The sequence below is a fragment of the Dermacentor variabilis genome, chromosome 3 (genome assembly GCF_050947875.1).
Source record: "Dermacentor variabilis isolate Ectoservices chromosome 3, ASM5094787v1, whole genome shotgun sequence".
NCBI classification, from domain to species: domain Eukaryota; kingdom Metazoa; phylum Arthropoda; class Arachnida; order Ixodida; family Ixodidae; genus Dermacentor; species Dermacentor variabilis.
Window position 1 is genome coordinate 12,297,424 of NC_134570.1, and position 26,425 is coordinate 12,323,848.

At 41.5% G+C, this 26,425-nt stretch overlaps 1 protein-coding gene across 27 annotated transcripts in view; it reads right to left on the reverse strand.

Annotated features, from left to right (window-relative positions):
- Positions 1-26,425, reverse strand: part of trol (terribly reduced optic lobes) — a 623,238-nt gene that overhangs the window by 275,217 nt on the left and 321,596 nt on the right. For 23 of the 27 annotated variants that reach the window (XM_075684186.1, XM_075684204.1, XM_075684193.1 and 20 more), the window contains 8 exons: positions 25,405-25,548; positions 22,894-23,019; positions 20,933-21,040; positions 15,012-15,125; positions 14,807-14,923; positions 13,311-13,442; positions 11,142-11,258; positions 5,160-5,267 (listed from right to left, as the gene is read on the reverse strand). In XM_075684186.1, the coding sequence (XP_075540301.1) occupies positions 5,160-5,267; positions 11,142-11,258; positions 13,311-13,442; positions 14,807-14,923; positions 15,012-15,125; positions 20,933-21,040; positions 22,894-23,019; positions 25,405-25,548 (966 nt within the window). The remainder of the gene's footprint in view (positions 1-5,159; positions 5,268-11,141; positions 11,259-13,310; positions 13,443-14,806; positions 14,924-15,011; positions 15,126-20,932; positions 21,041-22,893; positions 23,020-25,404; positions 25,549-26,425) is intronic. The other 4 variants (XM_075684189.1, XM_075684188.1, XM_075684195.1 and 1 more) reach the window with 4 other exon arrangements.

Consider the following 26,425-nt stretch of genomic DNA (forward strand, 5'->3'; position numbering starts at 1 on the left):
AATAATTACACTTGCAAAAAAATTGGACTATTGCAGAAGTACTTTGCTGCAAAAATTTCTTTATTGCATTCAGCAGAAGCAGAGTAATAGGTAATCAAGCATATCATTCACAGTGCTTCCACTCCTTCAATGATTTGCACTGCGAAGTCCCACAGCACTCTCCTTACTGAACGTCACAGTGGCTCACAGCTGAAATTTTATTTTGGATGTTCACGTAGATGCCACTATTTCGAATTTTGGTGCCTATGACATGCCAAATGCATTTGTCCTCGGTGAGCCTCAGTGCGCAGCGGACTTGTCGCGGAACCCCACGGTGGCTGTGGTATCAATGCTGCAGACCGCTGTTGCATGCAACTGAAGCGTTTGCTTCGTGCACGCCAGGGCTAGATTTCACGCACTCACATGCTCCCATCTTGCTGTGCTACGTAGAATGTACCAGCTTTGTCCTGCACCAGTTATACCGACGGATAGTAGCCACATACAATTTGTGCACTTTGAAGCGCTCATTACCAATGCCTAGGCATTGTCTGCCAAGGCATCAAACCAGGAGCAGCCAGGAGCGAGCGCGTGCTGGCAAGTGCATGTGTCTTAAGTTACGTGTGGCGAGAGGCTAGTTGAGTGTTCATTACTAGTAGAAATTAGTGAGACCCGATGGCTACGACACCAATAAGCAAGGTAGCCAACGTTAAATTCCTATGCAAGCAGCCATGGCCGAGCGTGAGCAGACTTCTTCCGGAAGTATGCAATTATCGAAAGTTTATTAAACTGCGTTTACACAGTAACAGTAAAAAGAAGCGCAATGATCAAGACACCCGTCTTGATTGGCGTTGGCTATTGGCCAATAGTAGCCGCATATGGGAAAAAAATCCTCCAGAAAAGAGTGAGGATACATTGTACTAGATGGGGGCAGTGGGCTTACTCAGCTGTTTCTCCGACACTGTTAGTGTCGCATCCAAGAGGAGGCACCAGACAACTTCAATGGAAGCTTTGCTTGCAGAGTGACCCTAGCAAAAGCCTTCATTTTCCTTACACTGCTGTTTTCAGTTCAAAGCAGTTCACACTCTTATATGTTTTTAATTTTGTCACACTTGAGAATATTCACACATCTTTAGCAAGCATTATATATATATTTAGGCCACAAGATATTTGCCAGAACAGTACCTTGTGGGAATGGACGATGCCAATCCTTCAGCGATTTACTGCCTATCCTAACCGCTAGATTTTTTAAGCAAGTAAGTCGTCGCTGGCGAATTTTTTCTTATCCAGAAGGGGCCTCAAAATTTTCCAAATTATCAGGAGTAAAAGAAATTAATTTGAAATCGAAGTCGAATCTTGTTGAACTAGAGAGTTGGCAACCAAATATACGGTTTAATGTCATGTCGACTTAACCGAAATGATTTTTTAACAAGATTATGTCAGGCAGTTCACCAGTGAATCAGAAAACAGTGCACGCATACTTCATAGCTAAGCTAAAGAATGCAGGTATGCTAGCCAGACAGGGGAGGAGGCTTAGCCTTCACTTTCACTAGTAATAGTGAACTGATTTCCACTAAATTTATGACAATAGTATATTGAAAGAATACCAGTGTAAAGTGATTAAAGAGACACTAAAGGCAAACACTAAGTCGACGTGGACTGTTTAAATACTATTCCAGAAACTTCGCAACACTTATTTCGTGCCAAGAAAATACTTAGTTTACGAGAAAATTGTATCTGAAGGGTCTGAATACATTTTTTTGAAATTCAATCTCTCGCCACCCAACCGGGGTAGTGGCGGCATTGAATACGCCATTACCGCCCTTTGCTGCCATCTGCAAGTAAAACAGCGCCCGACAGACGGCGGCACCGAGCCAAGACAGAGAGGCGAAGTCGCCGCTGCAGCTGCGTCTTGGTCAAGCGGCGCAGACCGTTCGAGCATCCCGTGGTATGACATGGAAGTTGAATTCTCTGCTACTTGCAGTTTATGCAAGTTTCGCAGGCCAGCAAGACCAGCGCATCACTATGCGATCAGGGAAGTTTTGAAACGCAAAAGTGTGAGCGGCACAGAGTAGAGCAAGCCCGAAACCGTTGGACCGCCCGCATCGTTGTCAATGGAAATTTTAACGAGTTACATTTTCTAAACATGAAATGGAACTGGACAAGTAGCATTTTATTTCATCTTATAATACAATATGAGGATGTTTTTTGCAATGAGTAGTTGAGTACTAGTGAGAGAATTTAACTCGGCAGTGCTTTCGTCATTGGACAAGTGCTTGAATCTCCCTGGGGAGCCTCTAATCAGGTTCTGTATTTACCTCAATTTCTCGATTATTAACGCTGTGTTCCCAATAATATTGACGGCTGAGAGATTTTTTAGCACTAATTTATTACTTTAGCTTGACTTCGTATTTGCCTTTAGTTTCCCTTTAAGTGCAGTCCATGCACAAGGCATGATAGCGTACCAGGTTTAGATTAAGCGTGCTCAAAAATCACATGTAGCAGCACTTAATCTGAAAAGCTTTAATGTTCCCATGTGGCAGGGGTATTGAGCTAAATGTTAGGAGCAACATGCAAAAACAGTCTCACCGTAGTGGATTAGTGGCTATGGTGATCTCCTCTACTTAGCTAAAATAAAATTGTATGGCTTAAATATTTCCGTGTTTCACTTGAGTTGTGGCACGTATGAGAGTAGCCATCTTCATTTATTGTTAATCATCATAAGGGTTTTTTTCGATGTCGCGGCATGGCTCAGTCACTGCAATGCATACTGTGTGCGACAAACACTGCAGGAAAAAAAGTTTCACGTAGAAACTTCTCTAGAAGTTATGCAAGTATGCGTAAGCATTGTGCCACTTGCTCATTTACATGCAGCTTGGCGTCAGTATCAATGTTAGGGAACTTGATCTGACCGGTATAAACCCTTATCGACCCTCATCAGTCATTCGCTTATGTTGGACTGTGAACATGATAATGAAAGCTTAATTAAGAGAGAGTTCATTATGGCACTGGAACCCATGACCATTGGTGTTAATTAAGCTGAGGTTAATTAACCACATTTAATTAAGTCATAGTTAAGGCACTAAAACGCTCGAACTTTGGTGGGAGTCGACCACATGACCTTTGCTGTTAAGCTAATAATATTTGGGGTTTTACGTGCCAAAACCACTTTCTGATTATGAGGCACGCCGTAGTGGAGGACTCCGGAAATTTTGACCACCTGGGGTTCTTTAACGTGCACCTAAATCTAAGCACGGGTGTTTTCGCATTTCTCCCCCATCGAAATGCGGCCGTGACCGGGATTCAATCCCGCGACCTCGTGCTCAGCAGCCTTTGCTGTTAAGCTGAATTAGGTTTTATTTAGCAAGGCCGCAGCAAAACCACCATTATGTTTGCTTAGAGGGGTATGTAACTCTTTATTGATGGTTCGGATGTTTTGAGCTTGTTCTTTATTGAAACATATGCTGCTATGTGTGTTGTATGGGCGACTTCAATGAATGTATGGACTGTTTCGCTTCCCTCTGCTGAGTGCGTTACCTCTGCCTTAAGTGGGTATGAGCCATTTCATTTTTTTGCTTGCTTATGGGGGTATGAGCCATTCATTGTATCTTACCATGACAGGCAAGTTTCTCATTGGCAGCAGAGGAAGGATACAGGATAGGAAAATCCCTCAACATCCTAACAGACTCACAAGAGGCGTGCTGAAACTATATCAGGGGTAGAATAAGCAGCACGGCACTTAAGATCCTTAGTAGAGCACCGCTCTATGAAGGACAACCTACACACAACATAATCTGGATACCAAGCCACGCAGGGATTCAGGGCAATGAAGGGGCGGACAGCTTAGCTCGAGGCTTCACTATACGAGCGGGCACCTCAGTCCCCCCGGGAGAGCCTCAGATTACTTGCGGGGACAGTTATTGAGAGCTGCTAAACCTGCATAGGGGGCGAAGATTCCAATACCCCCCACCACACAAAGCGTTGACGAAGGAGGAAGCCGCAGGATGGCGTAGACTGCAGACGGGTTCCTTTCCAAATCTTTGCATACTAAGCAGGATGTTCCCCACACAATATTGCGCCGCATGCCCGTGGTGTGGAGCAAGGCCAACACTATATCACATCACCTGGGAATGCGAGAGAAACAAGACATTCCACAAACATACAACACCAAGTGCGGAGCAATGGGAGAGCCGGCTCACCAGCTGCGAGCTAGGGGTCCAAAGGGCCCTCATAGCACACGCAAGCGAGGTGGCCCGACTCAGTGGTGCCCTGGACTAGGGGCCCACCCAAGGCTGAAGAGGACCCAAAGTTTTCAAGAATGAAGACTGTCCTCAACTCGCTAATATCTTAAAGAACCAATAAAGTTTTCCATTCTCATTGGGTAGGCATAGAAATGCTTACGCATTTAAAACCCACGCGACAATGTCCACAGCAAACCAATGCAGCTCAGCAACCTGGGCTATTGTGCTCGTGTGTACGCGGGCCACTGCGCTGCCGCTCCCGTGTTCCGTTGAAGCTGACCCCAGTGCCACTGCTCACGCTATCGTAGAAGCACATATTGCCAACATTTGCAGAGTTACCGCACTGCATCGTCTCCACCGGCAAGTAGGCCCACTGCTCCCTTCTAGTACACTGTAGCGAGGAGTAGGCATGGAGGAAGGAAAAAAATAGGAGGGAGCATTACGTCATGCAGTGAGCCTTGGCAGGCGAACACTCCGTGAAACCACGGTGGTGGCCCAACACGTGACCTCTTGCGTCGAGATCACGGAGGAAGAATTGAGATTTGCCGAGACATTTGGTTCCCAGTAGCTGCTAATAGTTTTAGTCAGTGCACGCTTGTTCAGCTGCCCTGCTCTGCCTGCAAAGCAGCAACACTTAAACCGACCGTGCACTTTGACGTATGATCACGTGTTGGGCCACCAGGTTTGGCTTCAGTTATGTTGCAGTTTGCTGCCTCCTATCTTTCCTTCCTCCATGGGAGCAGGATTCTGTTGAAAAGAGTGTTTGAGAGAAAGGTGACTGTGCTCTGCTTGTGAGATCTCAGCATCGCGCATGACTGCAAAATTTCTGGGATGTTCACAGCAGTGTATGCTATCTGTGGACCATTTCATCACCTAGCCCGAGGGGTGATTCAGGGCCCCTTTAAAGCAAAGCAACGTTGCCTGCATTGAAACTATCCTTACCGCAGTTGGCTTCATCTGAAAAATCCTCACAGTCGACACGCCTGTCGCACTTCTTCCGTATATCAATGCACTTTCCGCTGCCACATTGAAATTCACCATCTTTGCACTCTGAATAAGTAGAAGGGCAAGATATTTGAAAGCACAATTAGAACTGCAGTTGAACAAATTTTCACTTAGGCAGTTACCACATGCACAAACTGTATTTTAAAGGATTTGATTTGACTGCACAGTAATGCTGTTGCATAATGTGTCAATTATAAAGATCAGCATTTTATGTTAAAATTATAAATGTATGCAATCAATGCATATAACTATGCCACATATAAGAATGTAAGAGTTACAGGGATAGTTTTGCACCTGCATGGGAGGAAAGCACAGCAAACTAATGCAGTGTTTCCTACAGAGAACTCTTCCATATTTTCTACCATGAAGGTTCGTGCTGACATTACATACTTCTCTCTAGTGGCTGCTCAAAACATGAATTTGTGCAGCCTGCTCTAAGAAATGAATGACGTTTACTTTAAAAAAGGACCTCCTGTGATAGTGCAATTCTGTCTTCACAGTGGTGCAGCATATGGAAAAAGGAAGGAAACAAGTCCCAAATCAAAATGATTAATTGAAAAGCTTACGAGAAGCCACTAACTCAATTAGCAAGTTTAGGGAACACACTTAAGTAGCAGAACTGAAGTATGTCACTTTCCAAGGCAATTTCAGTGTGAAATTTTGAATGCAGTTAAGAATCAAGATAAAACTTAAAATGATATTCCAGCTATAATTCATGCAATGTGAAACATGCCTCACTGCTCCCCTTTAAATTTAACTGATGCCTGGCCAACTAACTGATAAGCTGTTGCCAGCTCTGGCACCTCGAAATAGACAAGTACACCAGCATTACTGCTTCATGCACATGCCTCTGGCACAGCATGAGATTTGTTTTAGATGAAGCAAATTGACTAATTTTCGTTGGCAGCTCAATAACACATGAAGTTGTGCGAAAAAGAAAATATCAGGCTGCAATTGTGCTACAAAAGTACACACACACACACACACACACACACACACGTATGCACGCACACGCACATGTGCATACACATACATACATACACACTATCTGATCAATGGAATTTGTTGCAGACATCTTATAATGTAAGAGCAAAGACAGGATTGCCCTATTCACAAATTTTAATTGTTGCAGTTAAAAGAAAAAGAAAAGTTACTAATTAAGCACAAGGCATGCAGGCTTCAGATGATTTGGATATTACAAGAAATAAACACATTAAGCTTATTATTATATACAGTTTTTCAAGGTTAACTAAAGGTTCCCATTTCCTCAGATATCATCCTGCATGTAGTCTAATCTTACCAACTTGCACTATGCACCTGTCAGAGATCCATTCTGTAGACAATGTTGGCATGCTTGAAAAGGTTCCGAGAAGAATACTAATTAGTTCCATTTACAATAGCTAAAGTCATACCTCGGTAACAGGAATTAGCTATAGTGCCAATTTGTGACCTTATAGGAAGAACATTCTTGTTGAAGCTCTTTCGCAAACTAATAATAGAATTTGAAATTGACACTGAGCAAAATTATTGCTTCTAGCACAACCTTCACTTAAAAAAAATATTTTCTTTTTTTTTTTAGTTTTGAAGCCAGTGGCTAGTTTGCATTTAAGTACGATTAATAAGATGTTTTCAACAAAATATATTGAAAGACAAACAGAACACACTGACAGCAAATTTTAGCATTCCAACTTCGCAAGGTTCCAGAAGAAAAACCCCAACTGAAGTCTCTTTTCTTAAAACGCATTTTTAAACGCTTTTTTGAAAACTAGAATTCACAATTTTTAATTGTACTAAGAGACAAGACTAAACTTCCTAAGAACATACAAGGATGTAGCTATTAGCCTAATATGACACCAGCAACAACATAGGTATAGCCAGCCAGGAAAAAAATAGTGAAATGTTCATAGTCATGCAGCTGCTGACATACATACTTTGGTTATATCCCCTCTAGGTACAATTCCATTAGCTGAAAATTTAGTTTTGTCCCATTTCCTACATCCTTAGCGTCATCATTAAAGACATGCAGTTGCAAGATTTTTCAGCAAGGTTTGTTGCATCAGCATATATGGACACCAAAGCTGTACTCTGAAATACTTGAGGTGCAGAAATGATACTGACTATTTAGCATGACTTGAGCTTGGAGAACTAGATAATTATTGTGAAAAACAATGACTAGAGAACTTGCTTTACTAGGGTTGCAGCAACCACGTTGATGGTGAATCTTAATTTTATTGAATGACAAAGTTAGAAAAATAAATTTTGAAGCACAGTTCCAATGAGAAGGATATTATATGTATACAGTGCATTTAACACATTTTGAATAGTATTTCTGATCCATAGGAGTTTTCTCTGCACGTTTAATTGTACCTACAGCGCCTAAAGGAGATAGTCGTACTCCAGCTATTGAGAATAGGAAAGAAACCTTGGCGACTCAGTGCTAATGCAAATGGATTTGTGCTGTGCAAGCTCATTTTGACATGCACGACATGATATAACAGAGAATGTACCAAATCACATTTGTCACTAATTAAAGCAAAGGTAACACTAACTGAATGTTAGTTTCATTATATGTCCTTGCTACAATTTTCTTCCATGGTTTTCACAAACTGAAAATTCAAGAGCATAGCTGTGAGAAGGTTGCATTGTATTTAACTTCAATTATGGCACCAATGATGCCCCTCCAATTTTACAGAATAGGCTTTGAGACAAACACAGCAACATTTACAATGCCTTATTTAGAAGTGTCCAAATGGATGCAGTGCAAGCAGCAAAATTATGTGACCGACTTCAGCTCACCAACACAGCCTCAAGCCTTCAACATTACATGCCAGCCGTACAGCCACACAAATGTATATTTCGTCTGTTATGGCATGGCACATTTAATATAATGGACCACTGTGTAGGTCATAAAGGATACTATGCATTGAAAATGAGTTAAAGGCTTTGTGAGAATTAAGCTTTCTCGTAAATCCCATGTCTTGTAAAGTTTTGTGGCCGACTAAATTTTTGCAGTACCGATATTGGACATGAGCATTAAGAAAAGTTGGAGCTCCCATCAGTTCCCATCCCTGTGTATATTCAGGAAAAGCATTATCATGCACGAAATAAAGCAAATTGCAAGAAGCAACATACAACAAAACTCATCAGATCCATCAGGGCAATCACACTTCCCATCACAGATGCAAGATCAAGAAAAGCATCCACCACCATGACAGAAAAAGCTGAACACACTGCATAGTTTCCAAGAGGCATACATATTTTGATCTACTAAAGATTATGCCAAGTTTGCAAGCATCACATGCACTACATGCTTTGCAATAGACATACCAGTGAACAGAATCCAACAACAGCACAGCATGCAAGCTTAAAAGCAAAAGCAACATTAGAATTTGAAGCAAGTTCACTAACTGCTGCTAGTTAGCATCATTAAAGAAATTGAAAGACTTACTGTTGCGAAGGCCAGATTATGCCCAGCTCAAAAAAACTAATTGATCACATTTGTAGGAAACAGGGCATTACTAAGATACACAAGCAGCTCTGCTGTGCATAATATCCGCAGCACTGCCAGCAACTATGCAGGGCTTAGTCCTGATGCAGGCCCAATCTTGATGAAAAGCTAGCATTTGTAATATGCTTTCACACTGAGCAAAAAACCTGACAATACAATGCTTGCCACTACAAAGTTCAATTCAGCACTTACAAATTGAAACCCCCGAACTAGTTTAGGTTCTAGCAAATAAGGTTACAGGTAAACATGCAAACTAAAAAAGAAGCAAGCTATTTCATGCTGCCTTACATACTTTCAACCCTAGTACAAAAAGCATGCACTTTCAAGCCCAGTCAAGCCCACTCGTAACAAGTTTAAGTGTCATGGGTGACATATCTATTCTATGCCAAAGTTTATACTAAAAGACAAATACCAATGAATACCACGGAATATCAATGAAGACTAAGTTGCATTTACCTGGGTAAAAAAATGAAGCTGCCCATGAAGCCCTGACTGCATGTTCATTGTTTGAAGTTTATGTAATGTGCAAGTGTGCTCTTTGCCAAGTTGTCCACACTGTGCAACCTGTATAGATGTGCACTAAGTTGACAGCAGCAGATGCATATGAAGGCACTAGCTCTGAACCCTTGAAACACCATCCACTGCTATGGCTTTGCTGAAGCTTAAAACTTCCAGATTGTGCAGGTATACATGTATGCTTATTTAATGTTCATAGCACTGACTGCAACAACAACAAAAAAAGACTTGACATGCCTGCTTAAACAAGTGCCTGCAGGAATCAATAGCCAACACCATGTTACAGCATGTCAGTTTCTAATTAGTGAATAATGCAGCTAAACTATTTTCTGATGTTTTGCCAAATCTGCTTTGGACATGTACGTTGTGCTTGGGTGCCCTATGCCTTTTCTTCTCTTCAATTCATTATGACGTTCTGCCTTATGCCAATTCATAAAAGAAAGTACTAATCGTCATGACTCACCCCTACAAAACAGATAACAGCTTGCAAACCAGGCTTTATAGTACCTGAATATTTGATCCAACATAAATCATGCTTGAAGGAATTCTTTGTAAGGAGTGGTGTTAAGTTCGGTGACCTTCATTTACGCTCCACAGAAACATTTGTGCACTAGCAGGTCCGTAAATATGTATGCTGTCCATTTAAGATGATAGGCCACCCTCAGGCATTATTGGAAGTTGGCACGCTAATGATCGTTTACCCCATGTGTAAGATATTTTGAACAGCACAATTTTCGCGGTCATTCTTACCTCCTTCACAGAAAAACAGCCGGACAAAACTGTTCCCCTTCCATTGTGTCGTAATTATCACGACATAAATGAAGTGCCCCGCAAAACACTACACAGGTTGTACTGGATTTGAGTGTTGTTGCCCCACAGCATTGCGGGAACACAGAGTTTCGGGAATTGTGGGAACACTGGAGAACATTGCGGGAAGCACAAAGTCCACAAAGATGTGCACCGTTAGCTGCCCTTCCAAAACTAACAGGCCAATGAGGGGGTTGTATTGCTTTGTCAAAGGATGCATGTCACATAGGGTAGAGAGTCACCCATTTAGAGAGTCACCCACAATTATACGGGGTGTCTTCAAGTATGCTGTTTGCTTGAGAGTGCATGGGCTCGGGTATTGTGTGGATGCCAGAAATAGAAAAGAAATGCTACTTTTACTCAGTTGCACCTGAATTTTGTTGTTGCTATTCCTTTTGTGAATTTTTTTATTGAGTCGACAGTGTCAGAGAGTTGTTGTCATCTCTTGTGTGCTGTGTGTTCTTTGGCACCTTAATATAGTTATAACAATGCCAGAAGTAGCCAATAAAAAGGAAAATGAACAAGAATAACAATAGAGGGAACTAATAGGTATAACAAAATAAACTTTTGCATTCATTCATTAATGTTAAAGCAGCACGCTTGTAAAGCTGCTTGCGATTAGTAGAGTCCCTTAGCCCCACGGTGCTGATTTGCAAAGAAGTGCAATTATTGTGAATAAAACTGGCTAAAAAGAGGTGTCTGCCTTTGCGAGAGTGGTAGCGGTCACGGCCTATGGAGTTCTGTCACCCAGCAGTGCATTTTGACATGTGTATTGGCAAATAAGCCTGCTTATATTGAGGAGTTGCGAGGCCCTTTGCAATGTGTTGTCTGGCAATGACTGAAGTGTCAAAAGGCAAGAGCCTAGATCAACAGTGGTACCCTCTGGTGGAATGGTCCAGTACTGACCTGAATCCAGCATCATCCTTAACTAGTGCTGCCACCCCTGTGTGCATTATTGGCTGCACTAATTTCTTTTCTTAATAATGCAGAGTTCATAGTAAAATGATAAACGGTGGGCTTGACTTTGTGCATGCATACAAAAAACAGTAGCATGCAAGAAAAAAAGCAAAGCGTGAGCAGCAACATACCACAGAACTCATCAGATGCGTCAGGGCAATCATACTCTCCATCACAGACATTTGATGAAGGAATGCTCACACCAGTGCCACACTGGAAGTGCAGCTTCAGCGGGAAATTGTGCTTATCTACAAAAAATTGTGCCATGTTTGCAAGCTTCAGATGTCTCAATTGAAGCTGTAGCGCTGGATTGACGCAGTGAACCAACTAGCCCTAAAATCTGCACTCCTGGACTTCACATGCCATTCATGCTTTCCAATGTGCATTCCAGGGAACAGATGCCAACCACTGTGCAGCATGCACACTCAGTCAATATTTTCATAGATATAGCATAAATTGCTCTTGAAGCATGTACAAGAAACACGAGCGGCTTACTACAGTTATGAATTTCATATCAAACGCCAAATTCTACATACTCAGACTGAAATGAAAGCATGTGTATAAGATGCTAAACCGAGTAAAAACCAAGAGAAAACAGGAGAAAGAACTCTGCAGTGTAGTTTGCATAAAGCCTGGTAGAGGCAGAATTTGTTAAGATATCAGCAAGCAACAAAACCAAAAATAGGAAAACATAGGACAATCTGCTTCATCTGACGAATCCCTACAGTCCGAATGGCCATTACAACGTAAATAATCTTGCAAACATGCCCCATCTTGGCATTGAAATTCATTTTCCCTACATGCTGAGAAAAGCAAAATATTCATAAAAGAACAAGAATATTTCATATTAAGGTGCAGTTCCAGTATATCAGATAGGCACTAGGGCAAGCTCCATGCAAGTCAAGGTGAGTAGAAAAGAGAATAGCTACTGCCCTGTGGTCACCTTGGTTTAAGTAAAAAATTTTGGAATGATGTTGCTGAGTGAAAAGTTATGAGAGCACCTGCACAGGGTTTTAATATGCTTACTGTGGAATAACTTTTTTTAGGCTGTGATCACAAGGCAAGGCAAAGCGAAAACACGGTACTATACAGCTGATGACAAGTTGCAGTCATTAGTACAAGCTGGCTAACGCGTAAAAAGATTCAGCACTTTTTACCCACCGCAGCACTACACTAATATATTATGCAAAAAGCTCAGATGGGAAGCTGAATACAAATATATTCACAAGCAGATATGCCACACTGGCTAAGAGGCAAGAGCCAGTGCTAGCTCTCATATTATATTGACCGCAAAAAAGACTGGGACAGAGGGAGAGAACACACAAACAGATGCACGGTCAATATGATACGCAGTAAATACCAACTAGGCCAAAGTGAAGTTCTTCTGAAGCAGTGCTAGCTCGATTCAAAACGACTGGCCTTTTCACCCCCAGTGGCACTGGCCTGTGGCATTGTATTCACAAGCAGCAGCAGGTCTTTTATATTAAGTAGTCCAATGTGTGGCCACACTTGCCTAATAAAATCTTTTAGCATCAGACTTTTTATTGTGTAAAGTTGTGGTGCATCTTTGTCATATTGTACATTATTTTGCTTCCCATTAGCAAGCTTGAAACAATTCACTAATAACCACTGCAGGTTAGGTGAAAGTCCTGCCCTTGGTGCAACATTCATTTTCAATCTGAACCATTGTCAATCATTCAATGAGAATATATAAATTAACAAAATGTAGTGCCAACCAGCAGCAAAAGTCAAAGATTTAATACCTTCTGCTGTGCATTTGTGCGCACAGATTTCATGCTGAGTGCAAAAGATACATATGGCTTGCAAGTTGGTTAAGTATGTCATGTTGCTACATGAGCGATATTAATGCATATGACAAGAACTGATAAATTATCTCATGAGTCAGAAACAAATGCAATGTGGGCACACACATTGTGTACTGAAGAGAATCAGCATGCAAGGCATTATCAGTATAGCCTCTGTTCGAAGTCCTCAAACTGCATTTAAGCTATGTATTTAACATTCTGTGAAAGCATCAAATATACCATTTTATTTTTGCTGCCTCCCTGAAAGCACAACCACAATACATTGAAATTTCAGTGACAGATTAGTAAAATTTTTCTCTCTCTGCAAGTAAGCGCAACTCTGCCTATATAAGTGTCATACAGTCACCCGATGCTAGCAAACTTGACAGGTTCGTGTTCATGTGGGAAAAAGTGAAAACAATACTGCTGTAGTAATAAAGGCCTTACACATACACACGACGACACTGAAGTGCGAGTTCAATAGGAAAGACCTACGTTTAGAGTCACTGATGCAATTATGTTCGTCATCACCATCAGGGCAGTCATTCACTCCGTTGCACTTATGGCGAGAATCAATGCAGTGTCCAGACAAGCACTTGTGCTCATGAGGCCGACACACATGCCCATCTTGAAAGAGAACATTAAAGACACTGAACTCCAACACCTTGAATTCCCACTGACTGAAAGCCACTTGGTGTTAGTGCACAGCACAAAATTAGTAGGTGTGTGGAAAAAGAGCACCAAGGGCTGCAGCAAAAAAGTCAACAAGGTAATTTCATAAATTAAAACATTTTCCCCAAAAGTGGGACTAACGAATTTGCACCTAAACCTCGATATGCACTTGTACCAATAAAAATGTCTTAATTTAGTGCACAGTTAACATGGTTGGAAATGTCGAAAGAGCTGCTAGAACATAATGTGCTGCTACTATTTATGTACAACAAAGCAAGCTTATGAGGTAAAGCTTTCGACCATTGTAGTAGTATGAATGTGATGAAGTGCATGGAATACATTCCAACTGCTTGTACCCCTCATGAGCACCAATGCAAGCCCCAAGAAGTCAACGAAGTGGGCAAAGACATCAATGCTTCTTTTGTGTGACATACTTCAGAAGAACTACTTGTCATTTATAACATTTCACAAGCCCTTGTTTCAAGGGACAGGCCAAATCATAGGTGAAGAGTGGCAACCCATTGTGAATGCCAGAGTACTTCAGTCAAGGTTCAGAAGGAGATATGCTAACGGTGTTAGCTGTTCAAAACATCAAAATCGGGTGCTATTTCCATGTAGAACCATCCCTGGTGCACAAGGGCAGCAATGCTATTGCTGCCTTATTCTTGTGTCATCTCAAAAGTGGCACTACGGATGAACCAATCTGACGATGTCACGAGAACTACAATTACAGCATTTAGCATCCCTAAGAAACTAATGGGTTATAGCATATGCCATCGTGGCAGCTTTGGATTAGTTCAGACTACCTGAGGTTCCTTAATGTGAACCCAAAGCATGGTAAACCAGTGTTTTGCATTGCAGTCCTACTGAAATGAGGCTGCAATATGGTTAGGTATCGAACATTCAATCTCTTGCTTAGCAGCAGAATGCCATAGCCACCGAACCGTCATGGCTGGTGGTGTCAAGCATTGATACTAATTCAATACTAATGCATATAATCATCAAAGGGGCTAAGAACATGTTAGTTATCAAAGCTCCTGTCTTAAGGCAATCCAAGGGCACAGCAGCAAATTCTCACACAATGAACAAGCGGCTCCCAATCATTGGCATACGTGCAGCATCTACGATGGCTTAACCTAGGACCATACGTGGCACAAAAAGGCAGACACAAAAGACTGACACAAGAGGTTGAACAAATGCTGTTCCTGTTGTGTCTACATGTCGTATGCCTGCTTCCTCATGCCACAAAACCCCAAGCTTGCTCATCTTTCATTCATTATAAAGAAAACCAGAAGTACAATTCAAACCAGTGCACTTACTGCCACACGACAGCTCATCTTCTCCTTTGGGGCAATCTGAAACTCCATCACATCTTCGAGAGATGCTTAGACAGCCGCCACCATGGCATCGTATTTGATCTGCCCTGCAACTTGGAGCTGAAATTGAAGAAAACCGCAATGAAGAGCTCTTGTTGACTTGGAACTTCCATAACTAGAGACAAGACAGTGTGCATCAAAAGCTCACCACACTGGCTTTCATCTGATCCATCTGGACAGTCTCTGTGCCCATCACAACGAGCACGTTCTGGGACGCACGTGCCATTACGGCACCGGAATTCACTAGGCCTGCAGACACCAGCTAGAAGTTCAGAAGAGTATGCAAGCATTAGACATTAAGAAAGAAGTAAGAAGGAGGTGTTTGTTGAATACAGAGAGGTGCAGCCCACTAATGCTCAGTGACAACCTAATTCAGAGCAAGCCTCATTCACAAAACTGCACTGCACTTACCCTTTATGCCTACAAGCTCCAAAACGGTTCCAGAGGAACAATGAAATAAGTTCACATGCCTCTGTTGTGACATGAAAATGATTGAAGATAATTGGCTGGTGCCTATACAAATTCTCAGAGTTGGACAGCGGTGTATTTGCCACTGTATTCTTAGGTTTACAGGACTACGCTCACCAGACCTTTCAATTTAGATGCAGACCTTCATCGATGCAGGTTTTTACATGCCAAGGAGGAACTTTGTAATGCCTTATAATACTGTAGAGTGCATTACAAGCCATCATGATGCATGTGGCATGAATGTTTCCATGGCTGTACAGTACTAGTACTAGCCTTGTATATAAGCTACAATCGACTGGAGGAACATCACTTAATATGTGTGGCACATGGGGACAGAAAATGGCATTCAGTAGTTAAAGCTTCAATTTCCTGAAGGACATTTTTTTCGGCGAAGCTGCTACACATTCAAATTTAATGATATTTTTAACAGGGTCTTCTGAAGCGAGCAATTTTAGGTTAATTATAGAAAGATAAACATGCATTTACAAGTTTAATCTGCCTTCAAGGCTAGTGGAATGCAGAAATGAGCATACTATGATGCCGCTAGCTTTAGTTCGTTGCCGTCTTTTACAATGCTACAATTGACGAAGCATGATGGCAATAAAATTGTCATCATGGAGGAAGGAAAAATATAGGAGGGAGCATTAAGTCCCGCAGCCAGCCTTAGCAAGTGAATGCTCCATGAAGCCACAGTGGTGGCCCAACACGTGACCCTCTTGCGCCAAGATCACGGAGCAAGAATAGTGATTTTCTGACGTGTTTCGTTCCCAGTTGGTATATAACCTCCTTGGTTGCCAGTAGCTATGCCAGTAGTTTATTCAGTGCATGCTTGTTCAGCTGCCCTGCTCTGGCTGTCTGCAGATCGTGAACATTCAAACGAACTGCACACTTTGACGTGCAATCACTTGTTGGGCTGACAGGTTTGGCTTCAATTGCATTGCAAGGTGCTCCTTTCTATCGTTTTCCTTCCACCATGCTACTTGTATGATAGTTGCCAACATTTCACACGACTCCGCTTGCAGCAGCATCTCTTCTAATTTTTTTTTTTTGCACGATATAAAATTTTATGTGCTTGTTTATGTGTGCTGTATGGCTTAAACAACTGAAACATTTGTTTTCAGCTAAATACGATGTCATTTCAAATAATAAGTAAACTGCACTGAGCAAGCTATGGCATCGAGTATGCATTTCTCAGTGCAATGAGTTCTGGCAAACATCTTCGGTGACAAATAGCATTAAGGCAAATGTCATTCGATTTACGCATGTGGCATCATGCAAATGAGATTAAATCTTAAGGCATTAGGAAGTTAATCCACTTACTGTACCCGTGTGGCAGAGGCATAAGTTGCTATCAAGTGACTCCCAAACAAAAATAAACTACTAAGATTTAACATCCCAAAGATGCACAGTGGGCTGTGAGGGCTCTGCATCTGTTCTGCCCACTTGAAGTTTAACAAGCACCCAAGTACACAGATTTTTCTGCATTCTACCCTGGTTAGGATGAAACAGCCAATGAGCTGTCACAGTGGGTGCCAAGACAAATTTTCACTGTGCCTTAGAAATTTGTTGAAAGTTAAGCAAGTGAACTACTGGTCCCGCGAGATTGTACTGTGGTAACACAAGCCATTTCAGCCAATTTGTGTTAGCTTCTTATTTCTGCACAAATTGAAGCACAAATTGAAAATAGAAGTGCACAGCAAAGAAATGATGGAGTTGCAGCATGAGGCTGACATTATATTTAAATGGTCGCATACAACTGCCAAAGCTCATTCCCTACATATAGCTGCAGTAAATCAAGATTTCAGTGCAAGAAAACCGATGAAAAACAAATTTAAAAAAGAAAGCATGATTAAGGGTGTGCAATTATCCAAGATTTTGAAAGTTGCATTGGCAACAAAGAAGCTTCATCCATACAATTAGGGCACATTCATGCGCCCATTCACACTTGTCCACATTTACTATGACAGCAGTTAGATCTCAGTGGGTTTGATGTGCCTGTCTGTCACATGTTAAGCTATGGTGCTTAACATATCTAAGGGGGCACTATAATTACTCCATTATCATGCCGCCACTATTGTGATGCTGGCGTTAGGCTAACTTCTCACCCTCACTACACAGTGAAACAGTTTGGAAGTGAACAGCACTAAAAATGGAACAAAACAAGAAATCATGTACCAACACATTATGCACCAACTTCCCACCACCACCAGTTAGGAATAAACTCGTGACTGAGTCAATGTGCAGTTGGTAGCTGGACATGTCAACCACTGAGTTATTATGCAACATTTGTATTTTGCAATTTGTGTTTTGAGCACTGTGGAGACCGACTGGTAGCATTTGTGTATAGATGTATTTTCAAGTCCACAGCAGACATTGTAGTACACAAAGGCATGCACACTGCAAGGCAACTGTTTTTAAGATGTTAGTGTAAAAGCAGCACTCCCTTGCAGTGGACACTAATGAGTACAGTGGCAAAAGAACTGAATTCTGGATGTTTTCCTTTGTGGAACTCAAACTTCCAACTGCCCTCTAAAACAACTGCTCACACCTTCTGTTAGAAAAGTTGAATGCTTCACAAATGTTTATGGTTATGGCCACTCATCAGATGACTGCTAGCTTAACATTGCGTAAGTGCTTGCTGATGGCTTGGTTGTAATACAGCGATAGCTATCTGCTCTTGAACCAAGGTGCCACCAAAAGCTTGACAGATGCCAGCTTGATTTCATGTCTAATGTCCTCCCTGAGGCGTTGATTAAAAGTTAAACTACATACGATACTACTCCTGTCTTCCTGTATGCACAATGTTAGAACCAACCAAGCACCCATGGTTGCGGAGGTCAACTTTGTTAGTGGAGCCTTTCGCAGCTAAACCATCAGCATGCCATATGTCTAGGGGCGGCATTTCCCCGTCATAGATGGTGTTTCAACTGTCCTCCTGTAACACTCGTGATAATCAAGGAGCAGATATGAACATCACCTTGGTGGCACTCATCAGTGATGAACATGTCTTTTGCAAAGCTACGATGGGAAGTGATCAATAGCAATAGTGTTTAGTACCTTCAGCATGTTGAATTGATAATGTGGAAGTTCAAATTACTGTGCAAATACTGCGAGATGTTTCAAATTCTTTAGCATTAAGGGTGCTTTTAAATGCCAAGAACATCACAATGATGTCCTACTCCCATAAAGAAGGCAGGTTGAGCTTGTGGGAGGGTCATGTTGAATATATGTTTGCTGGCTGCTTTTGTCAAGCAATAGCTGGGCATAGTGGAGCGGTTCTCACAACGAGTGACAACAAGGTGCTGTTGTTAAGATATTAATGTCATTTAATGTCTCCCCACTTGTCTTGTTGCTGGTGTGTAGTGACCTGTGGCTATCAAGAGTGAAGCATGGACGTAATATCTTCTTGGTTACAGATTTTACAAATACATGATAATATCCTGTGCGGATTTGCCATGCTGCTGAAGAAGCTGCTGCGAGGTGCCTTTATATGCTACATGCGAGTTCTTTCACCACACTACATAATTTATCTTCCAATAAGAGTGAGACTGTGTTCCATTGTCACAGTGTCCAAGTGCATGCAGATGGTGCAAATGAAGTGCCAGAAAGTGATCCTGCTACCAGAGAACTACAACAGAAGCCATGCCATACCACTGGTGGTGTCATGCAACAATAATTTTTCTGCTCTCGTATATACTGATATGAAGTTGGGCACTGTTCCCAGAAGTGTGTAATCAATGTAGAGTAGAGCGTTTTATCTATTGTACCTTCAAGGCCCGAAGGTGTTATAGAAGGGAGTGGAACGAAATACAGAGCATGTACAGATGACAGGGTATAATAATTTTTTTAAAAAATTAGAATTAAGAAGTGCAGATTAACAAAAGTATTCTTAAATAGTAGTTCTAAAAGCAGGTGTATCGGTTATGTTAACAATTGAGGCCGGCTGATGATTCTATTCATCGGTAGTTTTAGGAATAAATGGATGAAAAAATTGGTTCGTGCGACAATGTGGAATGCTCAATTTATGGTGATGGTCAGTACGAGATGATATTGTTACATGTAGAAAGTTACGTAGAAATGTTACGTGTAGATGATATTGTTACGTGTTACATGTATGCAGGTTTGGACAAAAGTTCTTTTTAATTTTGGAATATGGTAATAAATTTTGTGCAGCAGTGATAAGCATGCTAACTTCCTATGGGATGAGAGGAGAGAGGTTTAAAGTAACCTTCACAGATGTTGCGCTTGATGTCCGAGAATAGAATGAAACGTGTGCTATAATTTTGTATATATTCTATTGCATTCGTTAAGTAATCTAGGCCAGGATTTCAGACAGAAGAGGCATATTCAAGCTTAGGATGTATTAGAGTTTTGTACAGAAGTAGCTTTAAGTTAGCGGGTGCCATAGAGAAATTGCGACGGCGGTAACCAAGCGCGGGAGTTGTGAGAGTTCTATTTAAGTTAATTACCCTAACAACATTAGCAGTCTTTTAGACTCCTACACTTTGCCACTAAAACAGTACTTACTGCATGAAAGTAGTCAGCGTTCATTACCCTTGTATGGTATTGTCATTACTGTACATTTGGTAGTGCCCTTTAATGTTCTACTCAATAAAAATGCTGCCTAACTGAGACAAGCCTGTCTATACTTGTAAATAGCATTATATATTTTGAGTACCATATACACTTGAGTAATGACTACACTTATCTGACAGCTGCTCCCCCATCATTGAAGCCCAATAGTAAAAAAAAAAGTTTGGAAGAATATCTAAGAGAGTATTCGCACATCCTGATTTCAGCTAGTTTGTGCAGTGTCTTCTTTGAACTCCACAGGCTTATCTTATGCTTTAGATGAAATGGAGGATGACTGCATTACGAGTGTGCTATCAAACCTCAGCCTGAGCAGCAGCGACAGCATCAGTGCTCAGGACTCTTCAGGCACCGTGTGCACGTTGTGCATGTGTGAACAAGTAAATGCATTATGAAAACAGTATTCACTCTTTTGGTACAAAAGGAATCATGGGGGTTATGCTTATGCACAGCTGGAAAAAAATTGAAGTGGTTTGGCGCCATGAGAGCAATGCACCTATCAAGATTGCAGAAAAATGTGTGAACCACGCTCAAGTGTAATATGGTATTATAAACTTTGTTTACCACCCACTTTCCTCAACACTTCCAAGAAAAAAAAAATTGGCACAATTCAATATACCTGAAGAAATTTTTAGAAAGTACATATTCAATTAGAAGACATTTGATGTGTCCGTCAAAATATAACTACACTTTATATGTCCAAGCACCCATGATCACCTTCAACACAGTTATTCTGCCAGCCAGAAAACTTTTTTTTTAACAATCTGCAGAGCTGCTTTCTAAATGACTTCAAAGCAAGCTTGCCCAAGCAGTTCACCATTCCCAAAAGCTTTATCAAGACTGAAGCTGCCCAGTTCACCATACAGAACTTGCTCCACATGCAAGTATGCCACAGTGCTCAAGGCCTGCATTTCCCCTATCACAATCTGCATTGGTCCAAGGTCACACAACACACAAATATGTTCTGGAGCCACCACAGCAAGCGGAGCCAGTGAGCCCCCAGGCACTTACGACAATCAAGTTCATCGCTCCTATCCTGGCAGTCATGGTAGCCATCGCAGCGCCTTTCCATCTTGATGCAAATGCCATTTTGACACCTAAATTGCCCCTGCCGGCATGCTGCAGTATGAATGGTAAGAACTTAAACTGGTAGCATGGCCAGCAAAAGGAACAAAGAAAACAGCTGCAGTTGGCAGTTTCAATGTCAGGCAAACCAAAAGGACTGATGCAGGAAGCAGAAAAGCAACTCAATGCAGTGGAACACTACAAAAGCACAGCACCTATGTCACACAAAGCAGCACTGCTAGACTTCATGATGCAACCCTGTATCTATGAGCACTCGCATATAGAAGAAAGCATTTGTGAACTTAACTGGATGTTATGTCAATTACAATGCAGTGGTTCTCAAATGAAATGCAAAAATCTTATTATTTTAAACATGCCATTTTGGGACAACATTGGTTACATAATATGTTCAGGACTAATTCTTTGGCTGTCACTCCCGACATTCTCTATTGGCAATTAATGGCACCTGCACAGAGAAAAGACTGACTACTAATACTAAAAATTTTTACCAGGTTTGAATAAAGTATGAATTCTCTGAATAACAACTGAACATTCAATGCAGGACTGCAATAAGAAGCCAGAATTGTTTTTGTATGATCTGCTCAGATGAAAAGCCATGATGATCCTGGCCTCACATGTAGGAACAACCAACTTGCATGCGGCTCTAAAAGCTGACTGAGGTAGACAAATGGTTACAGTGCATCCCAGCCTCTCTGTACTGGAGGTCAACTATGGCTACACGTTAAAGATGTATTTGGACTTGTCACATTGCACCCTGCTGACAAATTTGCTAGACGAAGCAGAGTAGACATCAATCTTGTAGCATGGCACAAAGGATGAATAATGTTTGTATATTTTTTAGAGCTACAGTATTACTATTTCAAAGATAAAGCGAAGCAAGTTTTCAATTATGGGTATACCTGTGCATGTGCATTGAATTAAGCTTTTGGGCATAAGTTCAGTGCTTCAGGCAGTGATTTTCATGGATCCTGCTTCTTAAGTTGCTAGCATTCCCTGCAGGGAAAACAGTAACTTTTTCTGAGCTCTATAGCATAGGTTATATCTGAGCACTCTTTAAAGTTTGCAATAATATTTATGTATGTGAGGCTATAATGCAAGCTGTCACTGTGTGACAATGTTTCTCGTGGCTCTGAATGCATTTGGCTCTGAAGGGAATGAGTAAGGTGTGCATGCAACAGTAGTGCAGTAAGTGGCTCAACTCGGATTCATACTTTCACAAGTTCTTAACAATGACAGAATGAAAGAAATGGTAAATAGTATAAACTGAGTAGACATCATGCAATGAAATTGCACCAGTTCAGTTCAAAAGTCTGATAATTTCAAATTAAAATTAAATTACGGGGTTTGACGTGCCAAAACCACAATGTAATTATGAAGCACACTGTAGTGGGGGGCTCTAGAAATTTTTGTCACCTGAGATTTTTTAACATGCAATTAAATCTAAGTACACAGGTGTTTTCGCATTTCGCCCCCATTGAAATGCAGCCCCCCCTGGCCAGGATTCGTTCCCGCGACCTTGTGCTCAGTAGCCCAACACCATAGCCACTAAGCAACCACGGCGCAGGTCGATAATTTCTGCTTGAATGTTTTCCTGAAGACGGGGCGCCAATCTCTAATGACAAAGATAGGGCATGTTGTATAGCAGCACACTGTTTATCCGGCAAGGACCCGACTGGAAAATGATGAACAGGAACCTTCATGTGCGAAGACAGACAGGTGAAGATCTAAGATAGATAGTATCCAGAAAATCAGGAGTCAGAGGAAAGGGTGTGCAGACTAGAAAAAGGGGTGCTTTACCCAAACCAGACTATGCCCTTATGTGACAAAATCAGTCTAGCAGTGCTGTGCTCAGTTCAAAAGAACAGAGAGGGGGACAGTGCTCTTACTGCAGTTCCTCTCATCAGAGCTGTCTGTGCAATCTCGCCTTGCATTGCAAACCAATGCCCGAGCAATGCACTTGCCATTACTGCAGCGAAACTTGTCCACAGCACAGTCATCCACAGCTGGCAACGCTGGAAAAGCGGCATCCACAAAATTCCAGCTGCGGCAACTCCACCCAAATGCCACGCAGCATGTACTTTGCATGCGCAATAGAACCATGCATGCACTCACCCATAGCCACGAAAGCTTAAGCAGCCAAAAATATGCACAAAGCAGTCTACCTGGTTTGATCTCTCAGAACGACATGCACAAGCAAGATGCACAAGAGCAAAGAGCTTACGGGGATGCTGACACACAGCTCTGGATTAGGCTTTGTATACACTTGGCACAAACAGTTGCTGCACTGAGCTCGAAGATTAGTCATAGTGCAATCAGTATCAAAAAGCCACCAAATAAAACATCAAATTTTCACTAAAGTTGCAAAAGAACTGAACGTATTGTAGTCCAGCATTAGAACTACAAGTGCTACCTACATTTATTTAAATATTCAAGAATGGTGACCTGGACCAGTTGGCTTATTTCACAGGATTGGCCTATATTTCCAATAACAAAATTACTGTGTATCAGTGCCCCTGTAAGGCAAACCCATGGCAGTAATAGCTCTGCCTTGTTACCGGTCTTCATGCAGTGTCAAACAAGCAAGAAATGCTGAGACTCGTGCAGAATACAGATGCATCCCACATGCACATTCAGCAATTTAGAGACATGAAGCAACAGATTTATTTTTGTGCGACTGTGTGCATACACGTGGGTATGTTTCAAGGTCTCCTTTATCGCTACTTACAGTGGAAAACTCCTACTCGTCATCAGAATCACTGTATGGTCAAGATAACAAGCCATTGCACCGCAATGATTTTGCAATGGAAGTGCCAAATAGCACTGCCTCTTAAGTTGTGCACGCTGCTCAGCATGTGGCACAGAAAGAAAAAGGAAGAGGGACCACAGCAGAAGGGCACAAAGCACGTAAAAGGGATGAAGCAAGCTTTATTGTACTTGCTCATATGAACCTATAAACAAACATATGTAAAACAGCAAACCATAGAAGGTTCACAGTGTTGTAATGTAATTATAAAAAGCTGGTGGCATGGTACTGGTGCCTCCGTGAAACACTTGGCTACTACTTAGGAAGTAACGAAGTGACTGCAATGTAGGACCTTGTGTTTACATAAAGGAATCATCACATACCCACTATTGGCTAGAATTAAGTACACTGCACACTGAACTCTATTAAACTCGACAGCTGCCAGGTCTTAAATGATGCGTGTGTCCAACCGAAAATTAGGTGCACAAACAGTTAAGTCACCGCTTTGTGAAGCACCTATATATGACTTGGTGACTGACTTGCATGACTTGCCTAGCTGTAACTTTTGTAAGCTAAATTGATTATCAGTAGCAAGGATAGCAAAAGTAACTAGACATTATATAGAAGGGAAGCAAGGTTAGACAGGCTACCATTATGCATCTTGAAAACAGGTATGGTTAAAAATAGTTACGTTTAAAGCAATTGGAGAATAAAAGGACCAGGAACAATGAGCAACAGCATGCAACTTAGTCGATTGCTACAAAATAAAAGCGTGCCCACAAACAATAACACTGTTCATCGAAATGGTAAATAATTGTGATTTCAAAGCTGCATGCATGAACAGTAGCGCTGATGCATATTGATGCACAACAGCAGCCACTATGTTAGCATCACATGAGAAATGTAGTGAAGTAATGGGTCTCCTCCAGATGCTGCCAGTTAAGCAAAAAAAAAATGAAAAGAAGGCTAGGGTGGCTAAAGTCATGTTCAGGCACACACAATGTATGTGTTCTGTCCCTATCATGCACCAATATTTTTTGTGCACATTAATTTTGCATTCTGGGCCCATCAAAATAAATTATGTCGAGAAATCAAACTAGAGACAGCCTACTCACAAGTACAACAATGCGAGTGGTAGGCCATTGTGGCAGGTGGGTAAACATAGCCTGATTCAACAAATTTTGCAAGCTGCCATCATCCAAAGCCCACAGCCGCAGCCATATCAGTAGTGATAAATGGCAAGGTAGAGGTCCAGGTCTGCATAGCCACCTTCATAGGTTATAACCTATGTCCAGAATTACCTACGAGGATATCTGAACTGTGTGCTACACCTGATATGTCTGAATTGCATGGCTGTGTGGCTAGTTAAGAGATCTTTAATGCAAGAACAGCCAGCTAAGCATATCTTTGCTACCACACGCAAGTGAAGTGAGACTGGAAGCAACAGGAACAGGGCACATACCAGCTGTTGAGGTAAGGACTGTTATGTTTACAATCGTGGCAGTGCCATTTTACCAGTTATGCTAAACTTTTGAGGGCCTTCTGAACAGAGAGTCATAAGAAAATTTTAGGCTTTCAGTAAAATAGAATACTCAGATCTGAGCTATATCAAATAAAAAGTGAAAATAATGTAGATTGCATTTTTATGCCTTACGTTGCCCTCCAGGATGAGGTGTGCAACCTTCTTCATCAGTGCGATCAGCACAATCATAGTGACCATCACATTTTTTTGAGGAGTCAACACACTTTCTTCCTCCGTCACACTTGAATTGATTGGGTTCACAGTCACGAGTAGTATCTGGAACATGGTGTGAAAAACAAGAGCGTCGGGTTGAGACTGCTGGCACACCTGTGCAATCTATGCTTCTCTACAGGAGGGAACTCCAGCTATGGTGTCAGTCTACACTGGCAATAGCATGCATCGCTCAGTATTTGGCTAGACACTCGCATTAGTAGCAAAAGCCAGACTTCGGCCACCAGGTGCCTGATCTCAACATTTGGCGGCTGAAATATTCACTAATAAACATGCAATGTTCGTAAGTACCATTGTCAACAAGACACCTTATAACCCAACCAGCAGGAAGAATACTTTAAACATGCATGGAATGTAATGATTGTACAAGTGAGGTCTGAAGTATCGTGTTCTGTGAGAACTTGAAGTAAACATGCAAGAATGTAAGTCCTACCATGAGAAACAAGGAGCTAACAGAAATTCCTAAAAGCTAAGCATGGTCATACTCGCAAAACCTTTTTCTTTGTCTATTGTGCATAAAACAACAATGTTGCTTGCAAGTGCCATTGTGAGTAATCATATGAGAAGCTCTTTATTCTCACTACTATGCAAGCATATTTGTCTTTAGCAATGAAGGATAATTTATTCTCCTGTCATCATATTAATCCATTTCATACACACATGTAAAGCTGTTTCTCGTGTTAACTGTACTGTTATGATAAGCTGCTCAAATGCTTTGTATGCCTAAAAAAACTTACATGGGTATGCTGCATCATTCACATCCTCTGAATGCATGAAAAAATAAATCAAGGTGAAGTTCATTTTGTAAAATAAAGCAAGATGTGCTGACACCATTTTTCATAGCTGTGTTTGTAGTGACTGAAAAAAAGGGACCTTTGAAAGAGCTCTGCAGAATTATCTGGAGATTGTAAATGAACTGATG